This window comes from Eumetopias jubatus, unplaced genomic scaffold (genome assembly GCF_037043125.1).
Source record: "Eumetopias jubatus isolate StellerSeaLion01/CBP00866 unplaced genomic scaffold, mEumJub1_p1.0 scaffold_15, whole genome shotgun sequence".
NCBI lineage: Eukaryota > Metazoa > Chordata > Mammalia > Carnivora > Otariidae > Eumetopias > Eumetopias jubatus.
In genome coordinates this window covers 17,063,855-17,085,509 of record NW_028274821.1, presented here as the reverse complement: position 1 = coordinate 17,085,509, position 21,655 = coordinate 17,063,855, and the positions used below count along the sequence as shown (strand labels likewise).

Sequence of the window (21,655 nt, the reverse complement as noted above, 5' to 3'; positions counted from 1 at the left end):
TTTTTTTTTTAAAGATTTTATTTATTTATTTGACAGATATTTATTTGACAGAGAGAGACACAGCAAGAGAGGGAACACAAGCAGGGGGAATGGGAGAGGGAGAAGCAGACCCCCCACCGATGTGGGGCTCGATCCCAGGACCCTGGGATCATGACCTGAGCCGAAGGCAGGCGCTTAACGACCAAGCCACCCAGGCGCCCCAAGAACAATTCTTATATTAGCAGTCGCAGTGTTCTTGCTGAAATGTCCTAGTGGGGAATAAATGCTCAATAGTTAGAGGTAGTAGCAGAGCTAGTAGCAGCAGGAGTAATTAATGAATTCACATAACAGTTCAGAAAAAAATACATTGCTAACTAAGGAAAAATGGAGCAAGAGAGAGATAAAGCACAATTTCCAATTTTAAGAGAAGAATGGCATTCACAAGTTTCATACAGTTATCTGTAAGTGATGACCCAAAGGTTAAAAACATAATGAAAAGCGTCTGACTCATAGAAGGGCAATACCCACGGCTCTGACAGAGGCAAATGTGAAGATACAGTGAAAACCTCCCACTGTTACCACATCCCGCTCACAAACTCTGCGGGGGCAAAGTGGAGGAACCCCAAGTATTCTTTCCTAGGGAGGTCTGCTCTCAACCCCAGGTCTGAGATTAAGGGCGGGGTTCTTCACGCGTCCTGCTGCAGACAGGGGGTATCACGTGCTCAAAAGCTGACACGGCAACCACAGTGGCTTATGCTGTAAACTGAGGTCCTCAGAAAAGGTGCCCCTGATCGAGGTCCTCTTAAAAATGGATGCAGCAGGGCGCCTGAGCGTTTGCCTTCTGTTCAGGTCATGATCCCGGCATCCTGGGATCGAGTCCATATCGGGGTCCCTGCTCCTCAGGGAGGCTGCTTCTCCCTCTGCCTCTCTCTCTCATGAATAAACTTAAAAAACAAAAAAATCTTTAAAAAAAAGAAGTCTTAAAAAAAATGGATGCAGCAAGGACACTTTGAATTCACACAAGCCAACATCATCTGATCCTCATGACTGGTGCATCAGGGGGACAAAGTGCCCTGACCAGTCACAGGGCTCAGAAATGGCAGGGTAACGGCTGCAGGATGGGTCTTCCCTGAGCCACGATGTCACGGTGATGCAAGCCCTCTACCTAAGAGCTCTTCAGAGCTGTGGATTTCTCTGAAGCTATTTCTCGTCAATGAATGACCTTCACACCGACCTGTGTCCAAACAGGCCTCACGTCCACATCTTACACTTAGTCTTCACTTATAAGAAGGCATTTTCATGGGGCCCCAAGAGTTCCCCTTCTGGAATGGGAAATGAAATATCCAATCTAGTTCTTCCTCTATAGCCTTCTTGGTCAAAGTGAGGGAGAACTGTATGACACTTCCAATGTCTTAGATTCTTGTCAGTGTCATTAACACTGTCATTAAAGTCATTAACAGTGTCATTAAAGCTTAGACCTTGTTGGGGAAATGTATGAAGTTACAAAGCTGATCCATTTGAAAAGATGGATTGTTTCTATTTTGAAGGCATGTCAGGGCAATTTGAAATCTTTCCAATTTGCAATCATCACATACCAAGTATTAGACCCGTGGTCTTTAGGGCCCATCAGACCTTTCCAGAGCAACAACATAAAACTGAAACGGTGGCCAACATTCTCCCCACTTGACCTGTGAATTATTTTAATAATAGTAATAACAACAACGTCTTTTTCAGTTATATACCTCTTCCCTGTAACTCTCGATAAGTAAATTTATTTTTTTAATTTTTTAAAAAGGTTTTATTTATTTGACAGAGAGGGAACACAAGCAGGGGGAGTGGGAGAGGGAGAAGCACCCTCCCCGCTGAGCAGGGAGCCCGATGTGGGACTCGATCCCAGGACCCGGGGATCATGACCCGAGCCCAAAGCAGACCCTTAACCTACTGAGCCACCCAGGCGCCCCAATAAGTGAATTTATATTGAAAAATGCTCTACCACATGCAAACATACCTAAATGACTGGAAGGAAGTATCATTGTCCTCTATTCATTTTTAATGCATTTTAGGAAATCTCACAATGATGGCTATGTCTTTGAAAAAACATGTTTGACCCATCCTTCATACACACACATTTATTTAATGAAAACGTCCTCCTTCAGGCTTATGGGTATAGGCAACGCTTAAGAAGCAATCACTTTGGGCGCCTGGGTGGCTCAGTTGGTTAAGCGACTGCCTTCGGCTCAGGTCATGATCCTGGAGTCCCGGGATCGAGTCCCACATCGGGCTCCCTGCTCGGCAGGGAGTCTGCTTCTCCCTCTGACCCTCTTCCCTCTCATGCTCTCTATCTCTCGTTCTCTCTCTCTCAAATAGATAAATAAAATCTTTAAAAAAAAAAAAAAAAAAAGAGGCAATCACTTTGCCAGGCACTATCTTAAGTCATGTACGGAGATCACTTAATTTAATCCTCTTAACTTCAACCAACAGATACTATTACTCACCCATGTTACAGCTTATGAATCTGAATGTTTTAGGTTATCTGTCCAAGGTCACTCAGCAATAAGCAGCAAAGCCAGACCAATCCAGAGAGTTCCGCCCCAAAGCCTGCACTCTTAGCCACTTCTTGAAGCATTAGGCTTTTATATCAGGACCATGTGTAACTAAGAGAGGATCACCATTTCTCCTTTGCTGCTCGCCCTCTTTCCTCTTTGGCTCTTCTCCCACTTTCCTTCCTGCTCCTTCTCAGGCTTTTGAACTTGTACTTCTGGATTTCTTCCGTTTTTCCTTTTCAGCCACAGCCAGGAACCTGACCTCACCCCAGCCCCTAGCTGGCAAGAGTAGAGTGTAGGTGGAAGGCTGAGCCTGATGGGAGCCCCAAGCAGATGGCCACGGGCAGGAGACAACAGTAGAGCTCCCTGGGGAGTGGGAGGTAACCGACACATCCATGCGAGCTCCCAGACTTCGGTAAGACAATATTCTCTGACCCTTGCCAGGCACACAGTTCTTTTTATGATTACATGGAACTATGTCAGGAGCTCTTGGACCATCTGAGGGAAATGCTGAAGTTAGCAGTACAAACTCTGAACAAGGTGATTGGCTGCTAGTTGAGCTTTCCTTCTTTTGCACTTATTTATAGTTATTGCATAGATAGGAAAATTTGGAAACTTGTTCATTAAATCGTATTTCTTCAGGGTTACCAGGAACCAAAAAGTTTTACCAAAATTTTTCAGGGGGGCAGGGATGTGGAGGGAGAAATCCTTTATTTAAAAAAGGAAAGAAAAAAGCTCTTAGGGTTGGTTTACATAATACATTTAAGTAAATTAGCAGATATGCTGACTTTATTAGATGCTACACCCAGGGCTTGAGTTGGAAAGGAGCTGGTTTGTTTCTGCATATTTTTCTGGCTGAACATGAATGGCATCGTCTGCCAGATGCGGTAGGCTGCAGGTGCATTAGCTCAGGAGTTGGCCAGACCTGCACTTCCATCTTTAAGCAGTGTCACCTTGAGCTAGTTACTTAACTTCTTCAAACCTCAGCCTTTCTGTAAAAAGATAGGGGCATTAATGTTCACCGCCCAGGGTTGCTGTAAAGATCAAATGACATCACGTCTATGAAACTGCCTGGCATAGGAACTGGCAGGGTAGGCATTTAAAAAATGGTAGTTTTATTTAATTTTATGTCATTTTAAGGGACGGGCAGATGTAAAGGCTTGTTATTAAGAAATAAGGGGAAAGCAACCATAAATTTGTGGTCTGCAATTTTTCTTGCACTTGAGAAAACTTCACCAAAGCTGTATTTGTTAAATAGTTAAAATAGGGAGAATAGAATCTTTTGCAATACTTCTCCCCCACCCCATACCCCCTCGCAAAACCTCAACTTTCAGTAGAGACTTCAAAGTTTGGCTATACAATGTATGGCTGTCTGTGCATTCCTGCTACAAACATATTTACAACATAAAATTCGGGAGAACAAGCAAAAAATCAAACCAACAGGGAAATGCTGATTTGTTAGGCTCCATACAACTGATCAGAGAAGAAATCATCCTTTACAGAGATGAGAAGCACAGGGCTCACACTAAGAAGAAATACCAGTAAATCAGAAATTCTACACAATAAAGAACGCTTATGAAGGAAGCTTACATGGAAAAACTGGATTTTCCTCTACCTAAAATTATCTGAGATTTCGTTTTGAGCATTATTTCCAATTTGGTTTTTTAAGATTAAGAAAAAAGAGGGTCACTACCGCTTTGTTCAACACTTCCCTTTGGGTGACAACATGGCCACGCTATTGAAAAAAATAAAACAATTGGGGGGGGCTCACCAGAGAAATACAGAAATTGACAAATGGAATGCACAGCAGCTCAAATAATTTGCCACAGACCAGTCCCAGAAAGGAAACTAAAATGGGAAACTGATAAAAGCTGGTCTTTGCATGAGGCTACTGGGGCCTAAAGCTGGTCTATCTCACCACCCCATGGGCTCAGAGCCATTTTCTATCTAACGCACACAATGGACCGGGAAGGAGTTCAGGCCACAGGGACTGTCCGAAAGCTCAGGTTACAGCAAAACCTCCGAAGCCATTTCCAGAACATAATCAAAGCTCTCCTCTGCACAGAATCAAGAGGGGTGACACGTTCTTAGAACTGATTTTTGTTGCTGAGTTCAGCATTCAACGTCTCTGAAAAAGATCATATCGGCCACCAAATTTTGTTTCACCAGCAACTCATGCATATACCTAAGTCCACCCTCCACTCCCAAAACTTCTGGTTGGCCAACTTTCTAGAATCTTCACAAGCTCAATAATGTTAAAAGCAATGTCGGGGAAGCCACTCACTCTTCTTTTCCTCAAGGACATAAATAAAATGCCCACATCGAGCACAAGGCATTTTCATAAAAATTATCTGTATTCATGCAAACTGTATTATCTCTGCCCATGTGAAAAAGTTAAAAGTGTTTTGTTGGCACCTATTCTAATCACCCCAGGCCCAAAGTACGCAAGAACAAAAGGCAGAGATTTCCAAAAGCTTTTTGTTAAGGCACAAACCCCATATTTTATTTTATTTTATCATTTCATTTTAAAGATTTTATTTTTAAGCAATCTTGACACCCAATGTGGGGCTCAAACTTACAACCCCAAGTACAAGAGTCACACTTTTCCAACTGAGCCAGCCAGGAACCCCACACAAACCCCATTTTAAAAAATGAATCCTCCGGGCGCCTGTGTGGCTCAGTCAGTTGGGCATCCAACTCTTGATTTCAACTCAGGTTATGATCTCAGGGTCATGAGATCGAGCCCTGTGTGGGGCTCTGCGCTGAGCGTGGAGCCTGCTTAAGATTCTCTCTCTACCTGTGCTCCTCCCTGCCCACAGCTCATGCTCTCCCCCTCTAAAAAAAAAATTAGGGGCGCCTGGGTGGCTCAGTCATTAAGCATCTGCCTTTGGCTCAGGTCATGATCCCGGGGTCCTGGGATTGAGCCCCGCATCAGGCTCCCTGCTCCGCGGGAAGCCTGCTTCTCCCTCTCCCACGCCCCCGGCTTGTGTTCCCTCTCTCGCTGTGTCTCTCTGTCAAATAAATAAATAAAATCTTTAAAATAAAATAAATTAAAAAATAAAGAATGAATCCTTAAAGGTTCTGTGGTTCGAACAGATACAGTTTCAACAAGGATTTCATATCTTCAAGGTTATGCTTATGAAGAAATACAAATGCTTAACTCAAGTTTCATAAACGTATTTATTTTGAGGATATAGATTTCAGATTTTGTGCTCATCCTCTGCTGTCGCTACTTATACAGACTTCTTTCTATTAAAATTCGGTTGGGGTAGCAGAAAGCCCTCGAACAGGCTTCTCAGGATCCCCTTCCTCAAGGCACCCACAGAGGAAAAAAAAGCAGTCACAGACAGAAAACTCTTACAGTGGCAGTTATTCATTTCCTGAGCTAACCCACTTCCTTCTTCAAACATTTCCTTCTCTGCACCAGTGTGTTTTTTGAAATTAGCATCGAAGTCTCCTTACAAAATATGGTTCTGAGCCGAGGGCCTGGAATCTGGGCAAATGCCAACAGCAATGACAAAATTAGAACTGGAATCTCGAATCATGGGTCACTTCAGTATTACAGAAGGCTCCCTGCAATATTAACTGATGTTTTAGCAAAAGAATTTGAATTGTTACAAGCTACAGCTATGCTCTAGGAAAACAAATGCTATCAAAGTGAAAAGCTGAACACAAAAAAAATTTCATGGCTCCTGGCTACTCCACTATAGAAAACGATGACATCTTCCATGATAAGGAAATCGTTTTTTTAAATCTTTCAGACCACAAGCAGACTGGAATGGGTTGCTGGATTTCTTCACACTATGTATAACCTTAGAGATAAAACTGAAAGTCTAATGATTACTGAAGTTATATATTTCATTATAAATGCATCTTCTCAATGATTATTGTCTTGACTTTAATCAAAGCAAATATATAAAGTTGGATAGAAATGTGGCTATTACGATTCCTTTGTGCTAAGAAGTATGAAATACAACTTAAAAAAATAAAAAAAATAAAAAAAATAAAATCAGCCTTTACCTAAATATAAATATAAAGAGCCTTATCTACCAGCAAATAGTGATACCAAAGAAACAGACAAAAGGAACACAGTCTCTTAAAATGTTTATTTTTGTCAGAATAGCTGACGATTTTCTGTTAAGTCTTTTGGTTCATTATTGTAACAAGCATTTCCCCCTTGAAAAATCCATTCAAAATATTTCAATCCTTGAGGTAAAGAACGAAACAAAACAAAAAAAAAATTGATTTTTTTTAAGGAAAAAAACTTTTTTAATTCCTTTAACTTGATAAATAGAAATAATCTCTTCTTGTTCTACTCTAGTGAACAAAAATGTACTTTATACAGCAAAGTATCCAGTCACTTATCGGCAAACTGAAGGTGAAAACCTACCCATTTACACATTCTACTCAAACACAGTGCAATACTCCCATGTTCATAAAGACTTAAAAAAAAAGACAAAAACCAGTTACCAACACTCTTCTGGCAAAGACAAAGGTTTTGGAATGGCAAAAACAACAGACGTTTTAGATCTCGAAGCTCCAGAAGGGAATTAATCGGAGTCTTCATCATCAAGATACTCCTCAGCATTGCTTAATGTTCGAACAGCATCTAAACGGAAGGAGGGGGGAGAGGGAGAGCAAAAGAGAGAAATTACAAATTGCTCAGATTTTGTCTTCACTTTCAGAGCTCCTGATAGCTCAACAAACTGTAATCTTTCCTCAGACCCTGGGATGGTACTTCCCCCAAGGATCTTTTTCAACTTTTGCTTTCCTGCCTCACTGCTCAATATTTGTTGCCATAGAGGCTGACAAATACAGCTGTCTGCACGTTCTCTAGACATGCAAAAAAAATAATAAAATAAACTAAAGCACGTGGTGCTAAGGTACCATTAATCTATCTTGCACAAAATGCAACCAGCCCCATGCACCATGACCAGCATGGAACACACGGGAAGCCCCTCCACTCTGAGCACTGTACTTCCAATCTCCTCTCCCAGTGTCAAATACATGCATGTGGCTTTGGTCAGTCGACAGCCTGCATGGCCTTACCTGAAGGCAATGAAATAAAGTGTGAAACAGAAGGAACCGAACCCCACCATATGTTAAATCAGGCTTGAACAGGGTTCAAAAAGAAGGCATCTGATCTTTACCTGTGCACCTATTCAACTGTCTAGTTAAATGCCTATAAGCAACAGGTTACGTGAAGCATCATTTTAGGAGGGAAACTGAAATCCAAGTTATAAGCACAGTTAGAGCTCAATAAATGTATATTACCATGGTCTCTAAATACTATATCCCCGTGCTCACTGGAGATATGACTGATTCCAAGTCCGGGGCAGAAAATGTAAAAGATGTACCTGGAACCGCTTGTCATACCATAAAACAAGGATGCTATCAGAGAGAGCGTCATTTTAGAAAGATTCACGATCCAATCTGAAGAGGCCTCCACTAGCCAAAGAGGGACTATGAATAAGGATGCTAGGGGCGCCTGGGTGGCTCAGTCTGTTAAGCGTCTGCCTTCGGCTCAGGTCATGATCTCAGGGTCCTGGGATCAAGCCCTGGGTCAGGCTCCCTGCTCAGTGGGGAGCCTGCTTCTCCCTCTCCCTCTGCAGCTTCCCATGCTTGTGTTCATGCTCTCTCTCTCTCTCTCTCTGTCAAATAAATAAATAAAATATTTTTTAAAAAAATCGTACTAAATATAATGGATTGAAACACAGCACATATTTCAACACACACCAAAGAGAATTCACCAGTCTTCTTTGGAGAATAATAGGGAACCTGTACCTTATTCTGAAAACTCATTAACAAAGGACAAAAATCAAGCCTTTATTCTGCCCCTACCACACAAACTATTACCTCTGAGTAATCAAACCACGGATGAAAGGAATTTTTTTGTTTTTTACAGAATGTTCCTAGCTAATAACTGAGAAAGGAGTGACAGAATTCAAATATCACCATTTTGCAACTGTTCGTGAAATAGTGGATCTAGACAATGATTATCAATGAATGCTAAAGTCACAGGACAAGTGACAAACAGATATTCTGTGCCTCTGATGAAACAACACAACTTTCTTCATGAAGTATTTTTCCCTCTACCCCTCAGACAGACAGATAAAATGTAAAATCTAATCAAAGCTCTAGATCTAACACCAACTGACAAAAATACAGAGGAAAGAGGAACATGACAAACAGCACCATGGGGATGCACATATGCAATGTCTAGACTGGGAAATTCAGGAAAACTGACCCAGCTTCTTTAATAAGTAAATCGCCAGGCTAGCAAGAGAGAGGGAGAGGAAGCAATGATTTAAGAGACATATCTAGCAACCAGAGCCTGACCTTATTCAGACCCTGACTTAAACTATCAACAAATAAGTAAACAGATAAATAGGTAAACAAAGCATAAAGAAACATGTATGAGAAAAAAGGGCATTTGGACAATGACAAGATTTATTTGATGATATGAAGGCATTATTAATTTTACGTATGCTGATGATACTACAGTTTTTTCAGTCATTATCTTTACAAATTTAGAATTATTGAGAAAAAGGAAGGGGCAGGGAGAGTCGGTACAAGGGAGATAGAAATGGATTTATCTTCTACAAGAAGGAAAGATGAAAGAACAAGTGGATATGAGCAGAACAGAGGCAAACTTCCATGACTTCACAGCAGCTTCCAAACTCCTAGGAGTCTCCAGGTTGTATTTGTGTCCAGCCTCCCTATGAGAAGTTCCGGAGGCCTGGGCGGAATATATTTTGTCCTATCCCACACACACCCGTGAACTTCAGGACTGGCTGTAAACTTAGGAAAAGCAGCTTTTTGAGCTAAAGACAAAAAGACAATAGCAAAGCTCTTTCCTACTCTACTCTGTTACTACCATCCTATGTTTTGCCATTTGAGATATTCTTTGTCCTTCCATGGCTACTTCTGCCCCTCATTTCAACCTCGTTTCTCCTGTTAGCAGAAGATGACTCGCTACGGTGCAACCTTTGCTGAAAGGAAATCAAGAGACAGGAATGAGCCAGGCAAACAAATCCCTTCTCCTTTCTTCCTTTCAGGAATGCTCCCAGGCCCAGTTTCTCTGGAAACTTCTCACATGGCCAAGTGCTGAGGTGCTATAGCTCTTCACAGCTCATCCTGGGCCGTGGCCATTATAATAATGTATCTCCTAGCGGTGCATCCCCTTCTCCCCTACCTCACTTCCACTTCTCCTCAGTGTCACTGACCTGGATTTGCACATTCAAATCAACCACCAGCACTTCAGACAAACAATAAATAAATGGTAGAAAGACAGACACAGTAATCTGGATACATCTCACAGAGTATTAAGTGAAAAGAAGTTAGACACAAAAAAGTACATACTGTTTGATTCCATTTATATCAAGTTCAAGCACAGGCAAAACCAGCCTATGGTGAGAGCAGGGGAGGATATGGAGGGGGCTTCTGGGGTATGGAAAATGTTTTCTACCTTGATCTGGGTTGTGGCAGGTGGGAGCACAGTTAAAAAACACACACACACACACATCAAGATGTAAACTTAGGATTTATATGTATAATTAATATAAATTATACCCCAATTTGTAAAAACTGGAAAAAGAATTTAAAGGGTGGAACCCTTGGAGGGGGGGGCTGAACCCTGGCCCTAAACTCATATCCCAAAGTTATCCTTCAAGGTAACTACAAAATGTGACTTGTTTTTTCCTCTATAAAAAATCCAAGATGTGCTTTTAAAAGTGGGCAACAACATCAGAATATACTTTTTCCAGGGCAGAATTTGTGCTGATAATTAGCTATATGGCCCAATATTCAACTGATTCCAACTAGGATCACAATACAAACTGAAATATTACTGGACGACTGCAGAATGAAGCAAGAAAAAAGAGAGGAAAAAGGTAACATGAAAACCGAAATATGAAAATTCATTTCTTGCCTCTGTGTGCCAAGCCCCCAGGTAATTAATGATTACCTCATTAACGAGTCCATTACCTAATCAATACAAATTTAGGAAAGTAGACTAAAGACACTGAGCATGAAAAGAGGAAAAGAGACCTACCTCCCAGCTCTATTCTACAAAGACTGTAGAAAGGTGAGGGGAAAAAGAACAGTTTGCCACCTGCCTCCCCCAGCTCCCACTGCTCATGTGGAGGCTTCTGGGTACAGCTCTCTGGGGTCTGAGGCAAGTGTGCTATTTTCCTTGTCTACCATGATCAAGCTTATAGTATACATGAGTCTCTGATAACCTTCAGCTCATAAGAAGTCTTACTCCACGGTGAGGACATTCGAAGGGATCCATACAGCAACAGGAAGTGAGTGGCAGAAAAAGGAAGTTAGGCCATAGTCCGACTTCCGGAACCAACCAAGGCAGCAGGAAGGTGGAGATACATGCCAAGTAAAAGTATCTCTCCCTCACAGCTACATATATGGCTTCTCAATCAAAATGTAGGATTGCTAGGGAGCACCACTCAGCTGGTAAATATTTTCTCATGCACTCAGCAGACCCTCAATCCATCTATGCACGAGTAATTACTTGGGAGAAACACCAGCCTGCCAGGGAGCATTCATGGCTTAAATAATTAAGGAACCCAAGGTGCTTAATGGTTTAATGGTTTACACTGTATCTGAACTGAAGTTAAAAGAAATAAAAATCTGGAACAAAGACCTATCTGGAGTAAAGAATAAAAGGAACAGCAGATTCGTGAGGAGGGCTGTGATGGACAAAGAGGATAATTGTGGGCGGCTCCCTTGGTGAGTCATAACGAGAGAGGGACTGTTTGCTATCTTTGATTGACAAAAGTAGGAAACCAGGGGACTGACTTTATTTTGTTGCTTCTGCTGGAACTGGGCTACAGGACAAAATAACATTGCCTCTTCTCATAAAACAAAAGGTACTTAGCTAAAGAAGAGAAAAGCTTTCCAAGGGTTCAAAAATTAATGGGAATGGGAGTCAAATGATGAAAACAGTAATCAGTACCTTATTACACAAGCTCACAACTCTGAGAGTGATATTAACCTCAGCTTAAAATGGAAACAAATGCACTCAGCCTCAATACTGGAAATGTCTCAAAAAGTTGTTTTGGTGATTCTCCACCAGCATGGATCAGTCTAAACTTTAGACTCTAAAGCAATACTAAGAAGGGTTGGAATGATGAGCAGCAATGCTAAATAAAGACTTGTGGAAAGTGAGCTCTCCGTTATACTAGTTTCCATTCTAGAAAATGGTGGAAAAGATGTATCAATCATTGGCTTCTCCTTCAAAGTGGCATTAGAGTGCCAAACATAAGGTAACAATAGAATAAGCTTTGGGGGGAGAGGGGAGATTGACTGTGCCCTCCAACCAAATCATCTCCTACCTCTCTTTTTTCTACCTCTGGGTTCCTCGTGGGCCCGGAGGCTGATGGCGGATGAAGGAGAGAGAAAGGACAGGGGAATGGGAAGGGTTAAAGCACACCCTCCCAGCATTTCTTTCAAAGGAAATCACTCATTCAGGTTATGCACTGAGAGGTCCAACAAACAGCCAGTCTCTGAATAGTACTCATGAAGGATGCAAATGCGTTTAACACCTTTTCTTCGACACCTTTTCAAAACAACCACACAAACTTTTCATTTTTTTCTTTCAAACCTATTCTCCCACACCAACAGATATTTTTATCTTTAAGGATGTATACCTAAACTTTACCTTTAAAAACCACCCCAGAGTCTAAGTGAACATCAAATTGTTTACCAAGGCTAGAATAATTCTGATTATAGTTTACTGATACTCTCATTTAAAATAGAAATAAAATATAACCCTGGAGCTCTTGAGTGCTTAATTGAAAAATATATTTAGAGAGAACCACTGGTAAACACCTATCTGAAACGAGGATACGGAGACCATGGCTCTCTGATAAAGGGCTCTACTGGAAAGCAAAGTGATTACGACTTAATTGTAAGGAACAAAGGAAACATACAATAAATACTAAAAGCTCAATGTCTCTTCGACTTGTTTGCGTAAAGGTATTTCTTCTATGGCGAACGTTCCAAAGTAGACCAAGGAAATAAAATATAACTTCAGAACCACCACATGAAGAGTTTTCCCAGTCCTAAGATGATAAACCTTGGTCAAGATGGTGCCAGAGGAGAAAGAAGAATTAAAGCCAAATACCTGTGCCCTGTTTCTTTTTCAGGAGAGATGCGCAGGCGGCATTCGTAGCCATGTCCAGGGCCAGCTTCTTCTCATTGTTTCTTAAGTCTGTTCTCGCACCTTTCCCCCCAATACAAGAAAAGCACATCAGGTGTTTCTGAAGAATCTAGAGTAGCAGACAATCTTCCTTCCACCAAAACTCATCACTTTGGGCCAAACTAACTAGGGAATCACTCTGGCCCTGAAGTCAGCTTTTTCAGAGCAGTAAAAGCCCATTTGACATCTTTAATCAGGGAGCTTGCTGCTGTACCCCTAATAATTAGGCACCATTAAAATATAGCCTTTCGGGCGCCTGGGTGGCTCAGTTGGTTAAGCGACTGCCTTCGGCTCAGGTCATGATCCTGGAGTCCCGGGATCAAGTCCCGCATCGGGCTCCCTGCTCAGCAGGGAGTCTGCTTCTCCCTCTGACTCTCTTCCCTCTCGTGCTCTCTCTCTATCTCATTCTCTCTCTCAAATAAATAAATAAAATCTATAAAAAAAAATTTTTTAAATAAAAAAAATTAAAAAAATAAATAAATAAAATATAGCCTTTCCTTTCAAGTCCTCAGAATACTGCATGTGAGTTTTCAGTGGGGAGTTGACTCTCCCGGAGGTGAATCCTGAGTGAGTTAGACTCCAATGTGTCTTGGCACAAGTGTTTGGAGATTCAATGTAATATACCCGTTGCTTCTTGAGAAAATACCACGTGGCTTCTGCCTGAGGGGATTAATATTCTCTATCTGTAAGTATACTCCTGTGCAAATTAGCAGAAGAGTAACACAATAAAACCTAGAGGCAATCCATTGTGCCCACAGCCTATCTTCAACTTGCTTTTTTTCCTTGTCTTCACGAGGTAAAAATTGTATCAGAATTCATGAGTCCATTTTCACTGTTAAAGATTCAAAACTATAGAAGTATGCTAAACAGAAGCATACGTCCCTTTTCATCCCCCAACTCACCCCTTCCCTTCCCCTTCCTCTAGCTTGTCCACAGGAAACCATTCCCAGCAAGTAGGCATCAATCCTCAGCTCCCTTAGGTGCATGAATGCATTCACAGACATATATGTATATATACACAAAATCATACCACATATATTGGTCTGTAAATTGATTTTTTTAACCTAACAATACATAATGGTATTCCTTAATACCATTCCTTATTAATACACTTCCTCATAACGCGACCTATTTAAACATTTGTAAGTATTCAATTTTGTGGACACTGCAAAATTTATTTAATCACCCCCCTATTGAAGGGCACTTAGGCTGTTCCTTCATCACAAACAATATTGCTGTAAACCTCCTCGAACATTTTTCTGATGTGTGGTTTTCTAGAAGTGACGCTGGAATGTGAGGATATGTCCATTTTTAATTCTGCTAGCTGTTGTCAGATTACTTTCCAAGAAGGCTTTACCAATTTACACTTTCTGCCACAGTATAGGAGAGTGCCATTTTCTTTGTAACCACATCCTCTTCCATAAACAAAAAATAAATGTAATGAAACGCAAAGGCACAAAAATATTTGAGTTAAGAAAGGTTGGCGGGTTTAATTAGGAATATGCCAATTGTGTATAAAAATCTCCCTCGTGAGCAGGTTTAGATCTACCCATAGCGAAGGGTCTATAGGAACCGCATTCTCTCCTTGAGCTACAGGTAAAAAAAGAGTCCTGAGGGTTAAGAGTTCTGTGACTAATCATATCTTACATTAAATTACACTTTAGAACTCATGTACATGATTTCTGTCAGGACAGGAAATGTCCAGGGCCAGCAATGCAAGAGAAGAAACAACCATTTCCTGTGTCCCTCTCCACCAGCGCTACCCAAGAGAAATACAATGGGAGCCATATATGTCATTTCAGATTTCCTAGTGGCCACGTTTTCAAAAAGAGGAATTCCTTTTCATAATACGTTTTCTTTAACCCAGTATATCCAAAATGTGACAGGTCTATCATAGAACCAACATAAGAATTGTTGTGATGCTTTACATCTTCTTCCACTAAGTCTTTGACGTTCGATGTGCATTTTACACTTGCAGGACATCTCAGTTCGGACTAGGCTCATTTCACCAGCTCACTGGCCCCTGCGGTACGGCGCAGTTCTCGGCATAACCTTTAGGGGGCACTACAGTGGTCCTCATGCTGTCTTTTTTATACCCGAGGTTTATGTCATCAACACACTTTAAATTAGTAACATTTCCCCTCATATATCCCACAACATTGCTCTGAGGATCCCTAATGACAGTGCATCCATATGACACCTTGGGACTCAAGCAACTTGTATTATAGCCTTTGGAGCAGGGTACAGTATGGGGGGATATGCCTGGCCTTCTGTAAGGCTTAATTAATATCTGCAGGACAAGTGGATGGATGGATGGTCAGTCCACAATTTCACTGTCCCCTCTGACTTGTACAGACACAGGGAATCGAGGTATCTTCTCTTTCTTCATACATCTAGCACCTGCTCAGCTCAAAGCAGGAGATTATACCTACAGCTTGCTTTCTTATCTATCAAGAATCTCCTGTGCGAAAAGGGGCTCAGCAACTTTACCCATACAGCTTTCTGAGATAGGATCTTCTCCGCACAGGCATGCGTGCGTGCGCACGCGCGCACACACACACACACACACACACACACACACACACGCACGCACGTACGCCTTTCTTCTAAGGCCCTTTAATCCTGCAGAAATACACAATAAACAAGTTCTAAAAGTAATAGATGTAATCTTAAAGCTTACCAAACTTTCAATTTAAAACTAACAACTTCACACAAATCACAATACTGTAATTTCAGCTTACTGTAACAACCCTGTGATACAGAGTGAAAGTTAAAATCCCACTTTCAAAACACAGAGCCTATTATTCTTCCTACTATTTCAAATAATGTAATTGAATGTAGCCTATTTTTCCAGGGTACGTGAAGGCTGGATAAACTGGGCACACACTTTACCTTTTTCCAGAAGCAACTGGACAATATCAGCATAACCCTTCCAGGCAGCAGCATGCAAAGCTGTGTCTCCCAACTTGTTCTACGGTGATTTAAAAAGAGAAAGCAGCATTTTAAAAATAGAGAGTGGACTGAAAATACACACGAATTCAGGTTTACTCTGGGTAACCTTACAATGAGGACAAGTCATGAAATCGTATAAAATTCCAAAGAGAGAAAGGAGACTCACGAGACGACAGAAGAGTCATCTGGGGCATGGGGATGGGACGCAGGAGCAGAGACCGACCTGGCAGAGCACCAGCAGAGCTGCAGATGCCTGCAGGAGACGCCAGGAGGAAGCAAACAGATCTGTGCCTGCAGAAACCTCACATGAATTAAGCAAATCGGAGATGCCTGGAGACACTGGAGTGGGCACGAGGCATGGGAGTGAAAACAAGAGGACTGGGTGAAAGTGTTTATGGAAGTAATTAGATCACCTTCCTCTCTCCTTGCTACCAGGTGACCCCATGCAGATGGCAGAATTACTCTGTCGAGAAATTAACCAGACCATTTCCAAGCTCGTGGAACTTAGAGGTACAAGGGAAGGTGGCAATGAGGCCAGGAGCTAAAAGCAGTGCGTGAGCTTGAAAACCAACAAGCTGAGAAGTAAGCTGCCTTTACCTACCCCACTGCCCCAGTGTGCACGGTCTAGCATCTACCCCCTGGGCAGGAGGCTGGAGGACAGTTCTCTGGTGAAGCTGAGCAGGCCCACATGTGGAGGAGGGAGAGGGTATTCACACTGACATCTGGATATCACCCAGCGAAACAGCTTAGGACCTTACTTCACCCTATGGAGAAGCCCCATAAGCATGCAGAACATCTATCACACTTCAACATGAATGGACAAAGATACTAAGTACTTGGAAATACTAGGTACTAGGAAAGCCTCCATTATTTGAGAAAGGATAAAAACAAAATTAATGGATCTCAGGGGGCGAAAGACACAGTACAGTTAATGGCAGAAAATGTTTTAAAAAGCTGTAATTAATAGATCTGAGATATAACATGAAAGAGCATAATGGAACAAGAGAAGATGCTACTTAAAAGTAATAATCAGAGTAAAAGTAAGAGCTTATAGTGGACAGAATTCTAAGATGGTGCCCAAGATTCCTGCCCCCTAGGATCAACCCCCTGAAGAATTCTTCCACCTTGAGTGTGGGTGAGACTAAGGAATATAATGGGATATCACTCCCATAATTAGGTTTCTAATCAGTTGATGTTGAGTTCATCAAAAGGGAGATTATACCAGGTGGGCCTGGCCTAATCAGGTGGGCCCTTTCCCAAAGGTACAGCTTCAGAGACACAATCTCCTACTGGCCTTAAAGAAAAAAGCAAACAGCCATGTTGGGAAATGTCTATGGAGAGGGGTGATCTCTGAAAGCTGCCGGCCAGAGTCCTATGGGTGCAAGAAACTCAATCCTCCTGGCAAACCTGAGTGAGCCTGGAACAGGATCCGAGCCCCAGATGAGAAGCCAGTCCAGCTAATCCCTTGATTCCAGCCCATGAGACTCAGCAGAGAACCCAGCTGTGCTGCACCCAGAATTCTGGTCTATCTACAGAAAGTATAGGACAAATGGTGTCATTTGAAGCCACCGCGTTTGTGGTTTTTTACTACACTGCAATAGAAAACTTACACAGGACATTAAGGAATTAAAAAGGTAACCAACATAAAGGTAAGAAAATCTCTGAGAAAAACTAAAATAACTGGAGCTTCAGTGTTAAGAGGTCCTACCTCACTATGAACGGGCATTCCAGAACCCAAGAACAAAGAGAATGGTCAGTAAAAACTGGAAAAGAAACAACAGACAACATTTTTCCAGGCTGAAAAGAGTCCGCCATCGTTACTGGGAAGAGACCCACTCTAAAGCACATTGTGGTGAAATTTCAGAACACCACGGTCAGCGTGACAATTCTGAGCGAGAGAAAAAGCAGATCACATGTAAAAGAACGGGAATCAAAATGGCACCAAACCTCTCAAAAGCAATCCTAAAAACTGAATACCCTAGAGTCCTGCCTGCAAAATTCTAAGGGAAATCATTTTCAGCCTCGAATTTTGTCAGCCACATCATCAATCCCTTGGTCCCCTTTCTTAGGAATCTGTTTGAAGATTCTCCCCTCAACAACAGGAGGGCAGACACAGGATGGAGACAAGTGCAGACGCACCACAGAAGGGAGGGGAAGGTAGGGCTTCCCAGGAAGAGAGCAAAGAGCAGCAGAGGTGAAGCTGCTCAGATCAGAGAATGAGGGTGAGGACTTCGGGAAGTACCAGTACCATTCTGGGGCGGGGGTGGGGGGAAGCACTTACCTTCTACATTTTGGAAAAGTACGTCAAGAGAACGTGAAACAGTGTGGAAGTCTCCAGCGAGATAAAAAACCAAAAGCTAGCGGGTGGCTCAGTTGGTTAAGTGACTGCCTTCGGCTCAGGTCATGACCCCGGAGTCCCGGGATCGAGTCCCGCATCGGGCTCCCTGCTCAGCGAGGAGTCTGCTTCTCCCTCTGACCCTACCCCCTCTCATGTACTCTCTCTCATTCTCGCTCTCTCAAACAAATCTTTAAAAAAAAAAAAAAAAAGCTAGCTAAATAAAAGTCAGTAAGTCCAGAAACAAAAATGACACAAACGGTGAGCAATATTTAAATAGCCATAATACTCGTAAGCATTGGAGAGTACCATAACCGGAAACTCTGATAGGCTACGTGGGGGAGGACCAGAGGAGCAAAGGTTCGGAGCTGGCAGATCAGAGTGGGGGCAGTAGTAAGCTGGAACCTTCAGAAAGGACACCGGAACATTTATGAAGATGATGACTTAGGATACAGCTCTGTAGGCATCTTCCTTAGTAACATGAAGGCGAAAGGAAAGAGCTAAGAGCCGAAAGGAGTGAGAAGGAAGGAGTATGGTAGGCATTTTGGGCTTTATGCAATTTGGATTTCAGTACAATAGAAATTTTTTAACTATTTGTAGTGTTTTGATTAAAAATTTTATGAAAGATACCAAATGGGAAAAGGTCAGTTCAAGGCACAAAGACAGGACTTTGCACACTGCACCTCGAGAACAAGACAGGTGTGTTATGACCACCAACTTCCACATAAACGATCTTACCTGTTGGTTCAGTTCAATGTTTGGTTGAGTAAACAGCATTTCCACTATGTCTGAAATTCAAAGAGGAAAGATATTTTTTTAAGAAAAAAAAGGAAACGGCTGACAAGGCTAGGCATAATAGTTTTAAAAGAGAGGGTTCTTTAGAAGAATCTTCAGGAACATCCTTATAACAAAATTTTTTAAATTTATGTAAGTACAAGACTTAAGAACCTAAAAAGTAGAATTATCTAGGGAAAAGTTGCTTTCAAATAATCTGGCTTTTGCATTTTGACACGGGGCAACCACTGTAGAACTCTCTACATTTGCTATGCCACTTTATATTCATTTAACTAATCTGTGTTTATGAGCTAATATAAGATCGGCTTCCTTTTGGGGAACGGCCAGAAACTTTCCTTTGGCTCTGCTATTTAATCTGCTGGGTGCTTTGTTTCTGATTGTGGTGTCTGTTTTGTGTGTATGTTGTAGGGAGAGGTAAATGGGTGTGGCTGATGTTTTGTCAGGCTGAAACTGCCCTAGAAATTCCACTTGTTGTATTATTGATTATAAGTGGATTATAACTGAGAAAGGTTACCAACGATTACTAACTTAAGCAAATGCCGTCTTTCTCCTACATTGAACAGCGTACATTCAACTTAAAATGTACCTCACGAAAGCGTATCTTGGGAAAAGCTAAGCTGGAGGAGTCACTCCTGCCCCTTTCTTCTGTAAGATTATATTGTGGGGTTTGTTTTTACATGACTATTGTTTTCCTGTCACCTTTCTGAGCCCAGGAGAAGAAAGGAAGTTTCCAGTCTTCAAAGTGAGAGAGGTCCATGAAGGGAGCATTCTGCCTACTGCTTCACAAGGCTTTTGGCCCATGTTCTAAAGGACTTGAAAAGAATCATCTGTTTTTTCATTTCTGTAAATCCATCACCTCTCTGTGGAGCACCGTTTCAGGAACATGGACTCTAAGGACAACACACAGAAGACAGTACCTTTATGCCCCCCGTGGCAGGCCCAGTAGAGGGCGGTGCTTCCAGCTTTGTCCAAACCATTAACACCGACTCGGTTGTCCAAACACTCTCTCAACCAGCTCAGGTTGCCTGAAAAAATTTCACATTTATAAAAACACGAGAAAAAGGGTTTGGTGTTTTGTTTTGTTTTGTTTTGTCTGCTTTGGAATCCACTGCATCCTCCATAAATTCCCATCTAGAATGGATTCGTCAGCAAGTCTGAAATGAAGACCTGCCCAGTAATGCATTCATTATGGTACATTTTCGCTTCCACTATATTAATGAAAAGTATTAACAACAACTTGGGGGTGGAGGAGGGTAGGAAAGGCTTAAACAGCACAAATTATTTGTCACCACTCTGGGAAGTCCAGAGTCAAGGTGCTGGCAGATTCGGTGTCCAGTAAGAGCCTGCTTCCTGGTTCATGGACACTGTCTTTCCACCCCTTGGACAGAAAGAGCAGGGGAGCTCCCCAGGGTCTCGACCAGTACTGGTTCCATTCACGAGGGCAGAGCCCACCAAAGGCCCTACCTCTAAACACCACTGCACTGGGGTTAGGTTTCAACATCTGAATCTTGAGGGATGCAAACATTCAGTCTATGGTACATACAGACTGGCCACACATACATGCTGATCAGTGTCGATGTAAGTGACAAAATACGAGTAAGCTCTGTGGGGCTGTACAACATCAACTTTTAATGTTCGGTTAATGGGAAGAGTTGCCTAAATGAGTCTACTTATGGTTGTCTGACTCCGTAAAAAATACATACATGTAATTTTTTCCTTTGTGAAATCCTAGAACTTGGGGGGCGAAACAGTCAAACCTAAGAACAAGGAGATACTATTCATTTTCATATTAAAATGTACTTTCAGTTCTGATAAGAAAATACGGAAATAAACACAAAATAACCTGCTCAGAGCTGCTGCTCTCATAGTAAATTTAACTATTAATTTAAAATCCTCTGGCGAATGCCCCAAATATCTAATTTGCAAATCACTTTGTTCTTTAGTTTCAGGTTTTTATTTAAATTCCAGTTATCAGGGCGCCTGGGTGGCTCGGTCATTAAGCGTCTGCCTTCGGCTCAGGTCATGATCCCAGGGTCCTGGGATCGAGCCCCACATTGGGCTCCCTGCTCCGCGGGAAGCCTGCTTCTCCCTCTCCCTCTCCCCCTGCTTGTGTTCCCTCTCTCGCTGTGTCTCTCTGTCAAATAAATAAATACAATCTTAAAATAAATAAATAAATTCCAGTTATCAAACATATAGTGTAATATTAGTCTCAGGTACTAATGATAAATGTCAGCTTAGTAGGTCTACCTATGCACCATTCTAAGCCAATATTTCCTTTTGGACATTCACATTTCAGAAAGATCTGGAATAGAATGAAAGAGAGCTCCTTGAGGCCTTATAAAAACTCCCCACGTCCACAGCAGGGCTTCTCAACAGTGGCCCTATCAACGGTGGGACTGGAGAATTCTTTGTTGTGGGGCTGACCTGTGCCCTGTAGCTATGTCCCCAGCATCTACTACCCAAAAGGTGTCAGGAGCATTCCCAAGTCCGCAGTCAGGCATTGCCAAATATCCCAGGGTTTGACGGGGACACTACTGATGTATGGGATAAAGTCCCAGGTCCGAGGTCCACCCCTGTTGCTCCTCCCTCCCTCCCCAGCTTCACCCTCACCCCACACACCTGCACTATAACAACACTCTCCCACATGTGAGGCCCACAAGAAGCCTCCACCCTCCTGCCCTCTAGTTACTCATCGTGGCCTCTATAACCTGTTTGACTTAAACATACTTCAATTGTTGATTTTCTGACACCACCTTGTAACAATGGTACACACATCTCTCCCCTTGCCAGACATCCAGCTCTGGGAGCCACAGAAATGCCTCTCCACCTGCCACT

At 42.2% G+C, this 21,655-nt stretch overlaps 1 protein-coding gene across 1 annotated transcript in view; it reads right to left on the bottom strand.

The window, feature by feature from the left end:
• Nucleotides 1-6,609: 6,609 nt before the first annotated feature.
• OSTF1 (osteoclast stimulating factor 1) overlaps nt 6,610-21,655 on the bottom strand; it is a 50,841-nt gene continuing 35,795 nt past the window's right edge. The window contains exons 6-10 of the mRNA XM_028095491.2: nt 19,738-19,845; nt 18,764-18,813; nt 15,631-15,709; nt 12,664-12,762; nt 6,610-7,131 (exon numbers count right to left, since the gene is read on the bottom strand). Coding sequence (XP_027951292.1) covers nt 7,073-7,131; nt 12,664-12,762; nt 15,631-15,709; nt 18,764-18,813; nt 19,738-19,845 — 395 coding nt within the window. The 3' untranslated portion in view covers nt 6,610-7,072. The remainder of the gene's footprint in view (nt 7,132-12,663; nt 12,763-15,630; nt 15,710-18,763; nt 18,814-19,737; nt 19,846-21,655) is intronic.